Source organism: Halichoeres trimaculatus, unplaced genomic scaffold (assembly GCF_033239565.1).
Source record: "Halichoeres trimaculatus isolate MK-OKI-2021-1 unplaced genomic scaffold, fHalTri1.1 fHalTri1_scaffold_6, whole genome shotgun sequence".
Lineage (NCBI taxonomy): Eukaryota > Metazoa > Chordata > Actinopteri > Labriformes > Labridae > Halichoeres > Halichoeres trimaculatus.
In genome coordinates this window covers 38,697,433-38,714,293 of record NW_027437184.1, presented here as the reverse complement: position 1 = coordinate 38,714,293, position 16,861 = coordinate 38,697,433, and the positions used below count along the sequence as shown (strand labels likewise).

General features: G+C 41.9%; 1 protein-coding gene across 2 annotated transcripts in view; it reads left to right on the top strand.

The window, feature by feature from the left end:
- LOC141791611 (homeobox protein PKNOX2-like) overlaps positions 1-16,861 on the top strand; it is a 142,966-nt gene that overhangs the window by 120,279 nt on the left and 5,826 nt on the right. For both annotated transcript variants that reach the window (XM_074672186.1, XM_074672185.1), the window contains 7 exons: positions 573-744; positions 3,177-3,362; positions 3,503-3,638; positions 5,772-5,869; positions 10,743-10,862; positions 10,996-11,072; positions 14,977-15,155. In XM_074672186.1, coding sequence (XP_074528287.1) covers positions 573-744; positions 3,177-3,362; positions 3,503-3,638; positions 5,772-5,869; positions 10,743-10,862; positions 10,996-11,072; positions 14,977-15,155 — 968 coding nt within the window. The remainder of the gene's footprint in view (positions 1-572; positions 745-3,176; positions 3,363-3,502; positions 3,639-5,771; positions 5,870-10,742; positions 10,863-10,995; positions 11,073-14,976; positions 15,156-16,861) is intronic.

Below are 16,861 nucleotides of genomic sequence, written 5' to 3'. Positions count from 1 at the left end.
CCTGTGTATCACTAAAGTAGTGAAATATGACCTTTGGTACCATCATAAGTGTTAGATTTATGTTGTTGATCATATAAATTCAGGTGGCTCTCTGGACAGAAACTTGCCCATCGGTAGGTAATTTCTGAGCACTGATGCTGGCATTTCTGTTGTGCTGCATTAAAAACTGTAATTGTTGTAAAGCTTGTGAGGTTTTATTTTTTTATTTATCTATTTTTTTCTTAGGGGGAAGAGTTTATAAGTCTGACAAACTGTTTAGTAAAATAATCTGATGAGTCAGATCAAATGATGGCAGTGTGAGAGTATTTCAGTGTCTGTTAGAGATGGACCACATGCAGTTTGTTCCAGCGACACCACAGGACGATAACTCAGAAACATCAGATCTCATGATAGTTCAAAACATTGATGAAGAAAAACATTTGTTTCAGAGTCGGCTGACTGGTTATGATACCAACTCTGAACTTCCCAGTCTGTGCATCTTTCATTTGAACATCTCTGCTGGGAACACAAGCTGTCAATAACATGTCACACGATGAGTGACCAAACCTTTTCCTCCGTCTCCTTCTCCTCAGACATCCTCTCTTCCCTCTGCTGGCCCTGCTGTTTGAGAAATGCGAGCAGGCCACGCAGGGATCCGAGTGCATCACGTCAGCCAGCTTCGATGTGGACATTGAGAACTTTGTGCACCAGCAGGAGCGAGAACACAAGCCCTTCTTCAGTGAAGACCCGGAGCTGGACAACTTGGTATGACCTCAGCGTTTTGTGCTTTGCATCACTTTGGCTTAAGTGTTTTTTATTTATCTGATTCCAGTTTATAAAAAAATAGAAATATGGTCAACCTGTTTTAAGCAGCCATCTTCCTTCCGTCTCACAGCCTTATGAACTGAGCTCTGCTGGAATAACACCTCCAGAATCTAGAAAGCACTTTGATTTATCTAACTTTGTAAAACATGATGACAGACGAAGAGGAAGAGAATCACTAAATATGTTGAAACACTTTTGTATCTGCAGCATATGATTTCTCTCCTCCTTTGTGTCTTCGTCCTCTTCATCCCAACAGTGAGCAGTAATTGCAAATTAGGAGAAGGGGGATGCTGATCATGTTCAGAGACAAAAAGAGGGGGAGGAGTTGAAGACAAAGACAGAGACAAGAAAAAAAAAAGTGCTCTTGCTGCTACAGTACTTTGGACAGCCTGCCGACAAGTGCTGAACAGTCAATTAACCCTGCATCTGTGTGTTTTATGAGGCGCGGGGTGCCGGCGTCCCTCCCAGAGGGCTCTAACTCTTCCTCAGGGCCGTAACGTGACGCGGGGCCTGACTGGCTGTGATGGCACAAGAGTTACTGGTCCCTTGATTAAGTGAGCGCGGTTTAATTAGCTGATTTATCTCCTCCTTGGCCAAGCACTTTCCGTCCATTCTGTTGACCTTGAGTTATGACTTTGAGGAGTGAACTACAGAGCTGCTGGGAGTGAGTGAGTGGCAGGCATCTGATGGACGGACAGGCGAAGAGGGAGAATCATGTTCTGTCTATCCTTTACATCTCCAGGAGGTTTCTCCTCTAGCCAGTGTTCAGTCACATGATCAGAGAGTGGACAACAACCGTAGCTTTACATGTTACAGCTGGAAGTTACAACCAGTGTTGCTTTTGGCAGTTTTACTTTTTGTTTTAGTCTTTTAGATGAAAATGTGTTTTAGTTGGAGTCACATTGTAGTCATTCGTGTTTTCCAGTTTTAGTCCAGTTTTCGTCCAGTTTCAGTCCAGTTTTAGTCCAGTTTTAGTCCAGTTTTAGTCCAGTTTCAGTCCAGTTTTAGTCCAGTTTCAGTCCAGTTTCAGTCCAGTTTCAGTCCAGTTTCAGTCCAGTTTTAGTCCAGTTTTAGTCCAGTCTCAGTCCAGTTTTAGTCCAGTTTCAGTCCAGTTTCAGTCCAGTTTTAGTTGCCAAAAACTCAAAAATGCTTTGGTCTAGTTTGAGGTTTAAAAAAAAAACAAGGATTAGTCTTTGAACAAACTAACTTGGGTTAATACGGATTGGAAAGTGGAATCAAAGTTGTAAGGTTGTATCAAGTGTTGCAGCTAACCTCAACACTTAAATAACCAGATTCTTTATCAGACTGACAGCTCCAGCCTAGACTTTCCCTTTGATTGAGCTGTGATGCTGCTGTTCTGTGCTTCTATCAAATACTTTGAACTTAAAATCTTTTTCCAATCATAGTTTATAGGTTTACTTATTGTTTACTCTTCATGTTTGGTCATGACCTCAGCCCTAAACCATTTTTTAAAATTAAATTCAAAAAGTATAAACTGGATTTAGAATATCAACGGTTAGGATTTCTTATTTGCAGTCAAACTTGGTTCCTGAGGTCCGATAAAGAAGACACAATAAATCGAAAACAGCCACAGATGTTGCTGGTGTTTCAGTGTGAAGTGTGACCCTGTTAAGTGGTGACTCTTAGCCGACCATCACAGACACATTCAGCTGAGGGTCTTCACTTAGCGCGGTCACTCTTTGCTCCAAAACACTGGTATCTCTGTAACGGTCAGAACTGAACAGAAGTTGACTCCATGGTGTAGTATCTTTTCTGAGCACAGAACAACCAGACATTTTAATGCAGCTTAAAGCTTTAATTTAGTGTTTAAAGAAAAGAACGATAACTCGTCTGAATGAATGGAGCTAAACACCGCTTCTGTTGCCCGAATGCATCTTTGTGACGACAGGGGTCAAAGAGGGGTCTGTGTGTTTTGTGCAGAATGTGAATGCCAGGTAGTGGATGTGACCACACAAGGACAGGATGCAGCAGCGGTTTTGATAGACAGATTACACACACAGCAGGCAGATTCGTCGTACGGTTTGATCGTCTGACAGACCACCTGATATTTTCACAAGTCTCGAGAACTCTTTAACGTCTTGTCATATTTTAGTCATCAATGAGCCATGTTTTGTCGTTGTCATCATCACCATCAATGACGAAAACAACTTTGGTCACAACAGAAACAAACAGGTCTTCCCAACAATGTGGGCAAAAAAAAAAGAAGAAGTTGAAACAGGAAACCCCCAAATAGTGAAACACTCGCTTTAATTTGCAGCAGATCAACAAGCTGTCTCCCCTTCTTCACCCATGATGGAACAAACTGTGTGTGTGGTGCGTGGTGTTGATGGATTATTCCTGGTTTCCCTCAGATGGTAAAGGCCATCCAGGTGTTGCGGATCCACTTACTGGAGTTGGAGAAGGTCAATGAGCTCTGTAAAGATTTCTGCAACCGCTACATCACCTGCCTCAAGACCAAGATGCACAGCGACAACCTCCTCCGGAACGACCTGGGCGGGCCTTACTCCCCGACACACACCAGTCTCAACATGCAGCAGGTCAGTCCCCTTTCTCTGCGTCTGTCTGACTCCGTCCCTCCAGAGCAGCGTTAGGGTAGAGCCTCTCTTTCATCAGCGTCAGACTCAGTAGAGATCCCTCTTCAGATTTCACTCATTAGTGTCTCTCTGTGATCCCCCAGGAACTAATTCAGACCTCCTCTCCATCCATGACCTCTGTCTCCAGCTCTGTTAACCCTTCTGGGATTGTGGTGCCTGCCGGGAGTCTGCAACAGGGCAATGTGGCCATGACAACCATCAACTCCCAAGTGGTCTCAGGTTAGCATTTGACAACAAACATAAACATTTGAGGGATTAAAACCCTCAAACATCAGCATTTTCATTTCATCCATGGATTAGTAATGCATTTTTTTCCTTGTGTAATGTCACATCTGAAGATGAGTGAGAGGATTTCAGCAACGAATTGAGTTTTCTGGCTCCTTACATCCAAATATATTCAAATCTGCTTCCATTAAATATCTGATGTCGTGATTTTTATGGGTTTAGTCAATTTACAGCCTTTACTTTTAGTCAGGACTTTTTTTAATTTGTTCATGTAGTCTATCAGAGATCAGTATCAAGTTTGTACCAAGTGTTTGAAACGACGTCTCTCTCTCTGAACACTCCCTCTTGTCTAATATCTGAGTGTAATATTTGATCCTGGACTCTCCTCTCAGTGTAAAGCTGTTGTTCTGTTCCTGCCGATCGATAGTTCAAGGTTCAAGGTTTGTTGTCACTTCTGCAACATACAGCTACAGTAAATATTTCCAAAAAAAATCGTGAATATGGATTTAAAAATTAAGAGATAGTTAAAAAGAATAAATCAAATTAAAACAAATGTAAAGATATCAAAGGAGAACGGAAACATCTGTGAAAACTCAAAAATAATAGTGCAACAAAAGCAAAAAAAAAAAAAAAGAACCAGTGCACATGAGACAACAGTTCTATATTTTGTACATTTTGTAGATGGCAGTGTGGAGTAAGGTGCAAATAATAATCACCTGCAGTGACAGACAGTTCACTGCACTTTGAACTGCTTCTTCATCTTTCATGATGAAGAGTCAGCTCGTCATCAAACCAGGAGAGCAGATGGCCTAGTGGTTTGGTTTGTGCTCAGAGCACATCTCAGAGCACCGGGCTGTGAGTAGAGATAAATAAAGCCGGCTGCTATACTATGCTACAAACTGACAAAGTTAGCTTGTTGTCAGGTTTCAAAGTGTAGCTCTACCTCACTGTACTGATAAATACCTTTAATACCTGGTCTCTATTCATTTCCTAAAGAAGCACACACCTTGTTAAGAGTCACGTCCTCACGTCAGTGTGTGTGAGACTCCGCGCCAAAAGGTGGTGCTGCAGTCCCCTTAATAGTGTGTATGTCAGCTTCCTTCATAGCACAGTGATAATTTTAAACCTGTGATGGAGAAGTGATAATGCAGCAGGTTTCACAGCCTCTCTGTTTTCACGTCTTCAGCTCATACACCAACATGCTTTGTCACCAAAAGACATTTTTCATGTCATGTTTTCACTTTGACACTCATTGCTTGCTGTTTTGGGTAGATATTTATGACAACAATGTACAATCCAATCACTTTGAATCATTTTGAAATCCTGCAGACCTGTTTGGTGTTTGGTTCAGGTTGATTAGATTCATGTTCAGTTCAGCTGCTGGTATTTTGATGTTTTTATTACATATACATCTGTTGTGACAAGCTTTACTTGTGTGTGTGTTTGTGTGTGTTTGTGTGTGTTTATGTGTGTGTGTGTGTGTGTGTGTGTGTGTGTGTGTGTGTGTGTGTGTGTGTGTGTGTGTGTGTGTGTGTGTGTGTGCGTGTGTTTATGTGTGTGTGTGTGTGTGTGTGTGTGTGTGTGTGAGTGTTTATGTGTGTGTGTGTGTGTGTGTGTGTGTGAGTGTGTGTGTGTGTGTGTGTGTGTGTGTGTGTGTGTGTGTGTGTGTGTGTGTGTGTGCGTGCGTGTGTTTATGTGTGTGTGTGTGTGTGTGTGAGTGAGTGTGTGTGTGTGTGTTATAAATCCATTGTGGGGCTCTTCACGGGGTGCTTCTTATAATGTCAAGCCTGTACAGTGAAATGTTAATCCTGCCCTCTGGAAATCCCTTTTAACCCCAAATAAATCGATGTGTGTGCCTTTGATCCGTACACACTGAGGAGCTCAAACAGACTGTGATGAGAGTGTGTTGATCAGGCCTAATTAAGCCAGCAGCAGAAACAGCCCTCTTCTCTTTTCTGCAGGTTAAAGGACGGTGACGCACCTTGAATTGAATCATTGCGTCTCTAGTTTGTGGCGTTTTTGTTTGCGTGGAGCTGACAGGGAGTTAATAGGGCTCCAGTGGCAGGATGTGGCTGCCAGTCGCTGCTGAAGCCACTTAATACTCATGACGGCAAATTATCCCCTCAGGTGGGACCCTGTATCAGCCGGTTGCCATGGTGACATCGCAAGGGCAAGTGTTAACCCAGGCGCTGCCACCGGGAACCATCCAGATCCAGAACTCACAGGTAACACAGCTCCACAGATGTGGCTTTGACCCACTCACTCTTCACACTGTCCCAACCCAAACCTCCTGTAGTCCTGATAAAAGGAGCTCTGCATCTCTCACAGGAGCTCCTCCTCACCTCGCAGCTGACAGAATGAAACACTTTATTCCATCATGTTGAGGGAGCCTTTAAGATACTGTCAGGTTCAACTTTTAATCAAAGCCATGCAATTCCAAGAGCTCAGAGCTATTTCTGCTCAGTCACACACACACATTAAATTCTCTCACTTCCCAAAACTATTATCAGGTGTAGACCTGCAAATGTTATTCTATTAACAGAGACCCAACATGAAGACTAGATGAGAAGTCTGAGCTCATCTGAACCCACCATGAGTAAGCACATTACAGGGGCAAGAGCAAACCTCACTTAACTGACAGGAACCTGGAGCAGACAGAGCGAGAATGACACACCCTCATCGTGACGCACTAACCCAACCTTAGTAAACCCATTACCATGTGGCACACTTTAAAAAAAATAGAAGGGGATTGTTGGGACCAGGGATGTTATTAAGTTGTTTAATATCCTATACACTGTAAAACTTTGGTGTACAGCAGAATCCAAAAAGAAACGTACTGTATTTTGGTATAATGGTAGATACAAACAATGCATTCTGGGAATATCAACACTTGCCTACACTGTAAAACAATGTTACTGTAGAAGAACAATAAATATTGGCAGCAGGGATGGCCAGTACTTTCCTGTTAATACATTTCATAGTATGACACTGTATATTTGATTACAGTATATAAAAGTAAAATAACTGTAAATATGGACAACCCTGCTGCTAGTTTTTTACTTACTTTACAGCTAAATAAGTTTTGTTGTGACGGGGTTTTGTATCTGTGAGTGAGGGGGGAACTCAGTGGATATGACACCCTGCTGAGCATTGAGATGTTGTGCGGGGGTCACAGACTGTCTGTGCTCCAATTGAAATACAGCCCCAGCAGTGGTATCTTAAATGTAATCGGAAGAAACCCTCAGGTAATCTTTTTTAAACTTCATTTTAAAACAGGCCAGCACACTGTAAGAATCATTTAATACATGTTCTGTGCCGTGTGGGGCACAGAAACCCTGCCCCCCCCACACGATACCCCAATGTCCAGCAAGGTCTCATATCCAGTGCTCCCTCCTCACTCACAGTTACAAAACACCATCACAACAAAACCAGTTTGCTGTGAAATAACTCTTAAATACCAGCAGCAGGGTTGCTGCGTGTAGTAATTCACCATTATCTAACAATTTTTTTTTTTTTTTTTTTTTATTTTTCACAGTGCTGCATTGAAGCATAACATAAGGATTTTACCACTGAAATGTTCTTACAGATTTACAGTAATTTGCTATAGCATGTGGTGCCGACTGTCAAACAGTTGCAGACACAGTAACTCACATTTTACAGCTGAGGGTCACCATCAGGGGTCTGCACCATGTTCCCTCCTCACTCGTTGTTGTCATTATTTTTACGTTGCAGTGAACAAAAAGTTGTCCGGGTAAAACTTGCATTTAGATAAACCTTGTTTTGTAACCGATTTGTCCTGGTTTTGATGATCCTGAATCCTTTACCTGTGTGAAGCAGATCAATCAAGCGATGTCCTGACAGTGAAGGGTCCCTGAGCATGTCTGGGCTCTTTTACAGGCCCGAAAAACAGTAAAGGAAACCTGGGAGGGTAGAGAGCAGTTGATGGTTTTCTGGATGGTGGTGATGAACCTTTGGAGTGTTTTCCTCTCAGGTGACTCTAAATGATGCAGAGGAAGAAACACACGAGAAGTTTCAGGTGCAGGTCCAGAGAGGTCCCAGGAAATTAAATCTCTGCTGTAGTGTTAGCGCTTCAGGTCAGGAACCCAGGAACCAGAGAACTCAGAGACCTCATCCTCACAGTCCCTGCTACGGAAGAGGATTAGGGCCACTGAACGTCCAAGTCATTTTTGATAACTATTGTCTTCTTAGAAAAAAAAAAATCAGAGTTCTGAGATTAAAGTTAAAAAATATCTTACTTTTTTTCTAAGAATTTTGAGATCAAATCAGAATTCGTAAAGCAAAAAGTCAAAACTCAATTTTTTTTTTTTCAGAGAAAAAGTTAATAAAAAAAAAAAAAATGATGTTTTTTTTTTTATTATTGCAGTGGGCCTAGTCCTGTTCTGCACCCTTCTGATGAGGAGTGGCTTTGTTCTTTTAAATTGGGCTGAATGATGGTTCAGGGCTATAGCGCAGGAACCAGGGCTGCAGCTCAGAGTCTGACCCTGTTTGAAGGCAACGGCCCATGTGACCTGACCACTAGGCCAAACCATTTCCCTGTTCTTATAGACATTCAAACACAGAGTGGGTCGAATTTTCACACACATTTGGAGCCCTCTAAGTAGAACTTATACTTCCACGTCGTGTCCACTGTCCTCCTCTTTTCATATTGATCCTCTGAGGATGGGAGCTGCAGCAGGGCTCTGTGAGCAGGTCGATTCCTGAAGTGTGTCTGAGTGTCACACAGGTAATTCTCTGTTTGACAGTCAGAGGAGGTCTCTGTGAACCTGCAGCACCCAGCTGAGGAGCAGGGCTACATGTGAGCAGGGAATTGAACACAGCCTTGTCGCCACTTTGCCCATAAGCCCCAAGTAATCACACTCTTGAGCTCGCTGCCGCCATTAATTCAACCTTGCTTTCCCCTAGAACACGCCCATACACACACACACACACACACACACACACACACACACACACACACACACACACACACACACACACACACACACACACACACACACACACACACACACGGATAAGACGAGGGTCACCCATGTGACACTCAGCTGCAAATCTAATGAGTCTGCTTTTATGAGGGGAGTTTGAGGAGGGTTTGAGTGTGTGTGGATGTGTGTTTATGGGTATTGTGTGTGTTACAGAGGTGGGGGGTCTGTTATTTATGTCTTTCCACAACCACAATCTGCATATAAGAGCTCAGTTTCTCCTTCTTTACTGCCAGAGCGTTTTTATTATGCATGCAGTTTGTCCTGTATGCTTATGAATATGTAATCTTCATTAGTACTCTCATCTCTGAAGGATTTTAGCCTCCACAAGTCTCGTTGAAACTAAGAATACACATAGAGCGAACCCTCCAGGAGAAGATCCATTTGTCTGTTTCTTGATGGTGTCGCGACCTTAGAGGTTTAAAGATGTAAAATGTTCAAACAACTGCTAGTTATGAAACTTAAAAAGGTCATAAGAGCTCCAAGTGCTCCCCCAGCTTTGTTCTTGTTGTTCATCAACCTTTGGTTTTTTAAACGTGAAAGATTGCTCAAGTTATCACCTGGCTTTAACCCTTTAACTTACACTTTTTAAATACAAGGGACATGGAGTCTGTTTCATTTTCAACCTCATAATCTTCCATTAAAGGAAAAGAAAACTACAACTTTTTTTTCTAATGTTTATGTTGTTGGAACACTAAGATCAGAAACCACAAAATTTGTTACATTCAGACATTCACCGTACAGCACAGAATGAACGAGTGAAGAGGTGTTTACTGTGTCACACTTCCAGTGTAAGGACAGGGGCAAGTTACTGTATTTGATGAGGCAAAACTTAAAGAGGGGGTATTCTGCCTCCCTGTATTTCCTGCATAGATATGAAGTAATAACACTGGTTGTTCAGACTAAATGTGCAAGACTGTCAAACCTCCATTGGTTCAAATTTAGTAAAAATACCTAAATCCAGCAGCAGGAGCCTTAAAGAGACAGCAGCTAAAACAAATGTTTCAGACAGAGGATGAAATCAATATATTTTTTAAAACAGCAGTGAGGAAAAAAACGGATTGTTTTTAATCGTGAATCATGAAAAGCCTCTACGGGGATACAGAATTAAGACTGAAAAACAGCTGAATACCTCCTCTCTAACTCCTCTGTTCTTCAAGATCCATCAAACGTTTTCCAATCTCTGAAACACTCAAACAGTTGACCAGCCTTAATTGAACTCATTTAACCATAGTCTGTCCAAGCAAGCTAAAAGTACCACTGGTCTAAAAAAAGAACCTCAGATCTTTTAGTTTTGATCCCACAAGTCGGGCTGCACGTTTGTACTGTGGTCCCCACAGGAGGAACGTTCCTGGTTCCACGACCCAGCTGTGTGGGTTCTCTACAGGTGCTCAGGCTCCCTCCCACAGTCCAAAGACATGCTCTTTAGGTTGATTGGTCACTTTTAAACACCCTGTTATTGGTTGGCTACCTGCTCTGGATATAAACCCCCTCACACGCAGTGACAGCTGGGATAGGCTCCAAGCCCCCACAACCCCGAAGGAAAACACAGGAAGGACTAGATACATGGGTTACATGGATCTGTAGCTACACATGGGTTTAAGGACACACACTCACAGGGTGTGTCTGCTGCAGGCTGCCAGAGCGCCTCAGTAGTCAAAGGGCATCTCAGTCACTACTTATGCCTAAAATAATCACACGTAAATAATGACGTGTGAGAGAAGACAAAGACAGGCTGAGCTGAACACAAACAGACACACGGTCACTGTACACACACTGTACACACACTGCTGTACACACACAGTACACACACTGCTGCGACACTCAAACTTCTGACTGAAAGTGAGCACCAAACCCTGACCCCTGCCCCCCCTCACTGCCAGGGCTCTGCCTCTTTCATTCAAGTACCATTACTCAAATTCAGTTACCATGGGGACACCTGAGGAGGTGTTTCTGCCCTTGCTACTGAAAAAAAGACAGGTAATTGGTAGTCTCCTTTTGTTTCCTTGGCAACAATAACTAAGCTCTTCCATCCACTTCTTCCTCCCTTCCTCTCCTCCTCCCTGCCTCTCCTCTCTTTCTGGTTGTGTCTTTAAAGGTCAATGTGGACCTTGCGTCTCTTCTGGACAGCGAAGACAAGAAATCCAAAAACAAGAGAGGGGTCCTCCCCAAACACGCCACCAACATCATGCGCTCCTGGCTCTTTCAGCATCTCATGGTGAGGAAAGAGGAGTGTGCCGCTGGGCGAACCTGGAGCATGTTTTTACCTTTACAAACCAGAGTGACTGTATTTGTTTTCAGCATTAAAGGCTCAAACCATGATAAGAGATATCAACCCTCTCTGTTTTCAGCACCCTTACCCCACAGAAGATGAGAAACGACAGATCGCTGCACAAACTAATCTCACCCTCCTGCAAGTGAACAACTGGTAAGACCCTGTCCTCATGTGGACACGCAGACACTGTGCAGGATGGTTATTTTACCACCATGATCCAATGAAATAAGTCATGTTATTGGTGTGGTTCATGTGTGTTGTTGCTCTTCTCTTTATGGGAGGAAAAAGTTAGTACTGCTGCACAAACTGATGGTGCTTCTGTTGAAATTATTACCTTCATGTCCACAATAAGTGGTTTAATATTAAAATATTTTGATCTTGTTGTTGCTCCTTGGCACATTTCTGACACTGTGGCGCCACCATCTGGACATATTACGCATGTACAACTGAATTTAGACTGCTCCCTCCTTTCAGTGCCATTCTTCAGCCGTTCCTCTTGGCGGTCTCACAGATATTTCAGATATGGAGCTATCTTAGGGAACACCTGGCTGTATTGAGCGTGGGCAGGCTGTCCTCAGTCAGAACTTAAAGTGGAGTTGAGTCAAACTTCTGATGTAGCTCCTGTGGTTTGGCAGATTCTGGCGTTGGATGCTGATGCTGTTGAAGTGAAAAGTCTTTCACTTTCTAAAGTTTCTACATGTTAGGTGTTTTTGATCAGGTAGAAGATGTTAAATTCAGTTTTTGTTATGAGGGGAAACAATCTAATCGCTTCAATGATAACATTTAAAACCAGGATTCTTCAGTGTTTTTCAGACCAAGGGCCCCCTAGCTAATGGAGGGTCAAAGCAGGGACCCTTTTTAAATATGTATAAATTGTGTGATATATTACAGTTTTTCTCCTCCTTTGAGTTCTAGTTTCAACTGACTTTCTATTTGTCAATTTATCAAATGGTCCAAGAGATTCATGTATGGTATACATGTTGTTATGTTGTTGACTAATTTTGACAGTTGAACAGACAATTGTGCATGAGGTGACTCATACAATGAAATGATGCCGACATGTTTTGGAGAGACTGACCATTAATAGACTGAAAATCAACAATCAGTTTAGATCAGCGAGATGTATGTACTTGAAAACTGTGCTAAATCTAGGCTAACTGTACTAGCTCTAGGCTAACTGTATTTGTCATTTGCAAAAATGAACAAAGGCATCAGCAATTTGATGAAATTAATGAGAAATTCAATTATGATGTAAACAGATTCCAAGTATTTTGGAGGTTTGTCTGTGCTGTTTTGAGAATGTAATTTCTGTTTCAAGAAATGAGCCAAACCAAAGGAGAAAAACTGTGTTAAAAAAAAAAAAAAGCCAGAGGACAGAGGAGGCTGCTCTGTGAGCAAATCTCTGTAGCATACTGGTTAACTTTAGAAATTCATGAAAACCTGCCAGTCTATTAGGTGTCGATGACATAATGTCAAGTTTCATTCATCATATCTATGGCTACTGTGATATTATCTCTGATCAGATTGTAAATGTTACCTGTGGGATTGGTGAGTGGGACCACTGGTCTGGTCCCTTATTATCCATTGATACTAAACTGATTTTATTTTGTTTAGTTAATTAACACTTCAATTACCCCTGAGCCTCAAAATGTGTGCCTGGATTTTTTTTTTTCTTATTTTAACCTTAAAAAAAGACAGCAAATTTTCTGAGTGAGTTTTTGATCCCCTTTTCCTGGCATACTTGGAAGTGTCAGTACCTGGGAGTTATTTCCAATTTACTGTGTTTGATATGAAAGTTAAACAGTTTAAAATGAAGAAAACTCAAAGACAGAAATTGATTTCAGATGTTTAGCGAAGAAACAAACACAGCAATCAAACATACCCATCGAATTTTGCAGGATAAACTTAAAATATGAACGGGAAGTGAACACTAATATTTCTCTTATTATCTCGCTATGACTCTTATTTTGTAGAAAAAAAAAAAAAGTTTCTTGGCAGCATCCCTACAGCCTCTCCCTCTCTGAGCACACACACCACCTAAGGACGGCTGCTCCTCATCCCCACACAAACTGAAAATAGAGAAAAAAATTCTCAAATTAAACTGGATACAGAGAGCTTCGAGCAACGACCCCGGAGGATCTTCTTTTTGGCATTTTTAGGAGAACCCGGCTCCGTTTTGTTGTTTATCCACCTGCTTCGCAGTCTGTGTGTATTCGCCTGCTTCTTTAAATGCCTGAAAGTAATCAGGTATTTAACATAGACTGTATTGACCTTTAGTCTCCGCAACAGTATTTAAGTACAAAAGAATCGAATAGAATCGAATAGAATAGAACTTTATTGTCATTGTAACAAATACAATGAAATTTAAGTCACAGCAGCAATGAAGAAAACAGAAGTAAGAAAGTGCAAAAAGGTCCATAGGTAAATAGATGCTGACAGCTTGTCCATCATTGTCCAGTCAGCCAGTCTCCACCTCCACAGGGTCCAGGACTGAGCTTCTTCAGCAGTCTGTTCAGTCTCTGTCTCCTGGAACCTGTCTGCTCACAGCAGGCGAAGCTCTTCCAATGTGGCGTTGGTGTCTGATGTTAGCTCCATTAGTCATGTCTGTGAATCGCATGATGCTACTCTGCCTTCTGATATTCCCTCTGTTGATGGGTTAGCATGGCTAACTTTTCCATCTTATTGGAGATAGATCTTACGTTCCCAATAACGATGGATGAAGGACAGGTCCATGTCGTCACTTCTTAGCTCACACCTGAGAACCAGCACGTTGTCCACACCTCCTTCTCCTCACCTTGTGGGAAACATCAGGCCTTGCATCAGTTAGCACTGACATGCTAGAGGCTGCTAACAGCTGATTTCACATGTAAACAATGCAGCCATGGTTACATAGGATCTCCAGACAAACACAGGAGAAAAGTAGTAAAAATATTGCTAAAGCCACAAAAAGTTTGGTGTCTGTGACCAACAATGAACCATACAAAGTGATGATCCTCTAAATACAAAGAAGAGAGATGAAAAAAAAATTCAAGACAATGACAAAGAAGAGAGAGCTGCTGCAAAAGGCAGCCAGAGCCAACAGGGCGGCGCCTAGCAACAGATAGGAAAGTAAAAGATAGTAAACAGATAACAACAAATTAGTACACCAGATAGTTAAGTTAGTATCAAATACTTTATACAGCACAGCCACAGCTGCTTGTGCTGGAGTCCCCCTTGTTTAGAAAACTGGGTTAGCCTCAGTTTAAGCTAGTTTACAAATCATGCCGAGCAAAAGGTTCATAATCACACAAAGACAAAAAAAGTTTCACTCATAAAAAAATATGGCTGAATGAAAAATGCTAACATTTAGTGATTTGGTTATTTAAGGTATGAATTAACCCAAAAATATAAATATTAACTGACAAAATGGAAACCACAGATCCAGCTATTGTTGCCTGGATTGTGTCAGTAAATTGCGGCGATCCATCAGTTTCTCTTTGTCTTTTAGTAGCCTGTCAACAGATAGCTCTGAATGTTTGTCAGACTTGTTCGTTCAATCAGTCACTCAATAGCTCTCACCCATTTTTTGAATTTGTTTTTAGTTTTAGACAGTAAATAAGCAATGCTGCCACTCATCTCCCTCTTTCTGCCACTCTGAGGCGGTAACCACAAATGAATTTAGCTGAATGAATTTGTGGCCTGTTTACGATCTATGAGCTGTGACTTGTGATGTCGGGGTGTCATTGATCACTGTCCTTTCTTTTAAAAAGCTGTTTGTCTGTAAGTGACTAATTAATTTAATAAAGACTGTTTCACAGCCTGGATGTCAGACAGTAATATTAGGTGGTACATGTCTGAAATGAGCTCTTTAACAGTCACACAAAGGATTAAAACATACTGTTGGTGTGCAAATGCTCTTTCCCAAATATTCCTTTTTTTTCTGTCATACTGCTAAGTGCTCTGCTCACAGAGGCTCTGATGATAATTATAAGCTGTTGCTATGCTAAAAGAAGAGTATCTGATTTGTTTCTTGATCCCCAGCAATAACCCCTCCATCTCTGTCCCTCGTCCCTCACAGGTTCATCAATGCTCGTCGGCGTATCCTTCAGCCCATGTTGGACGCCAGTAATCCAGACCCGGCTCCCAAAGCCAAGAAGATGAAGTCCCAGCACCGCCCGACTCAGCGCTTCTGGCCTGACTCCATTGTTGCCGGAGTCCTGCAGACGCACAGATCCCAATCAGGAAATAACTCAGACAGTATGAAAGCCCTCACATCAAATAGAAAAGTTTTCTTTCTCAAAAATCCAGTTGATGTTTTTTATCCAAAGTAAACTGTTGTCTACTGGGTGCTACTCTTGTCTCTGAGGTAGGTGGGTGGATGATTTCAAGGATCTGAAGGGTTTTTTTGTAATATCGGCATCTGATGCTTCAAATGTGACTGTGTTGAAGAAAGTGCTTCTTTGAGAGCCAAAGTTTTCCAAGTGTAAGAAGATAAACTTTTGAAAAAGTTTGAAACAAATGGAAGATGAGCAGAAATGTGGCGATGCACTTAGGAAAATGTATCCTTTCCTTTCCTATACCAGGGTTAAGCCAATCAAACCAATCAGAAAATGAAATCAGATTTGAGTAGCATCAGTAAAACGTTGGTACATTTTAACACTGCAATTTAATTTATGATACACAGCCTCTCTGGGCTGTTGTTGCTCAGGTACAAGGCTGAAACTAGACTTAGTGAGTGTAGTGAGGTTTAATGTTTCCTTGTGTCTCTCTATAGGCTGCTATATGACTGAGTAGCCACCAGGGGTCACTCTGTTTGCAGAGCTGGAAATAAGCAGCAAGCTTCATGGTTCATCTGCCCAGCAGCAGCAGTCTACTTTCTACTCTTTCTCTAATTTATGTAACATGATGATAGGAACCAACATTTTAAATGCTTTTAAAAAGAGCATGTGTCACAGGAACAGACGTGACTTTGAGCTTGTTTGGTAAAGAAAGCCCATTGTTTCCTATCCTCTGGAGAAAAGTTAGGTACAGAAATAACCAGAGAAGAAGCAGGACATACTGTGGTATTTTATCAATGCTTTGACATGCATTTTATCTGAGTGCCAGCAGGGGTCACTGCTGACCCTTTATTCATCTAGTCAACATTTTCTCCCTGGGTTTATGGACTCTATCACTGGGTTTAAGACTCTGAAGAAGAGACTGGTGGTTTGCGCATTAAATAAATAAAAGATGATAAAGAAAGGTTGATTTTAGGCTGTGACTACCTTGTTCACACAGTTACTCATTAACACATAGCAAAACCTCTTCCTGGGCCATTGGGGGCCTCTGCTAAGGAAAGCACAGATTTAACCCATAACTGCAGAGATCCCTTTACACCAGGGCTGACCACAGCTTCAGAGACTCAAGGCTATGAAAAGTTGTGTCTTTCACCCATGTTAATTAACTCTTACCTCAACGCAGGAGCCACATCTGTAAAGGGGGCTGTTCATTATAAATTAATTTAAGGTTGTCTTTGTAAAAGCTCTGGCTTCATGCTCACTACTTAAGGAAGCTGAAGTGCAAGAGAACAACCAATGAACAGCTTGTGCTGGTGAGAAGCACTCTAATATTCAGTTTGTTTATGATGCTAGTGGAAACGATTCCTTACTGTAATGGCAGAAATGGTGTCTGAAAAAACTGAACTATAATCTGCACTAAAGAGGCTCAAAATTAGAGATTGGTTCCATAAACCCAGACAGAAAGTGTTTACAGTGGAAAGGAATGAAGGCTCAGCAGTGACCCCTGCTGGCATTCAGGAAACATGCAAGTCAAAGGCATTTATCAGACCAAGAGCAACAGTATGTCTCAAGCCCTGGTCCGGTATGGATTCGTATGGTTTGGTACTGGTTGGATCAGTAAAGCCCGATCCTGTTTGTGTTTCCACAGCCAACTGTGCACTTTTAGGTTGGTGGAGTGTAAGCTGG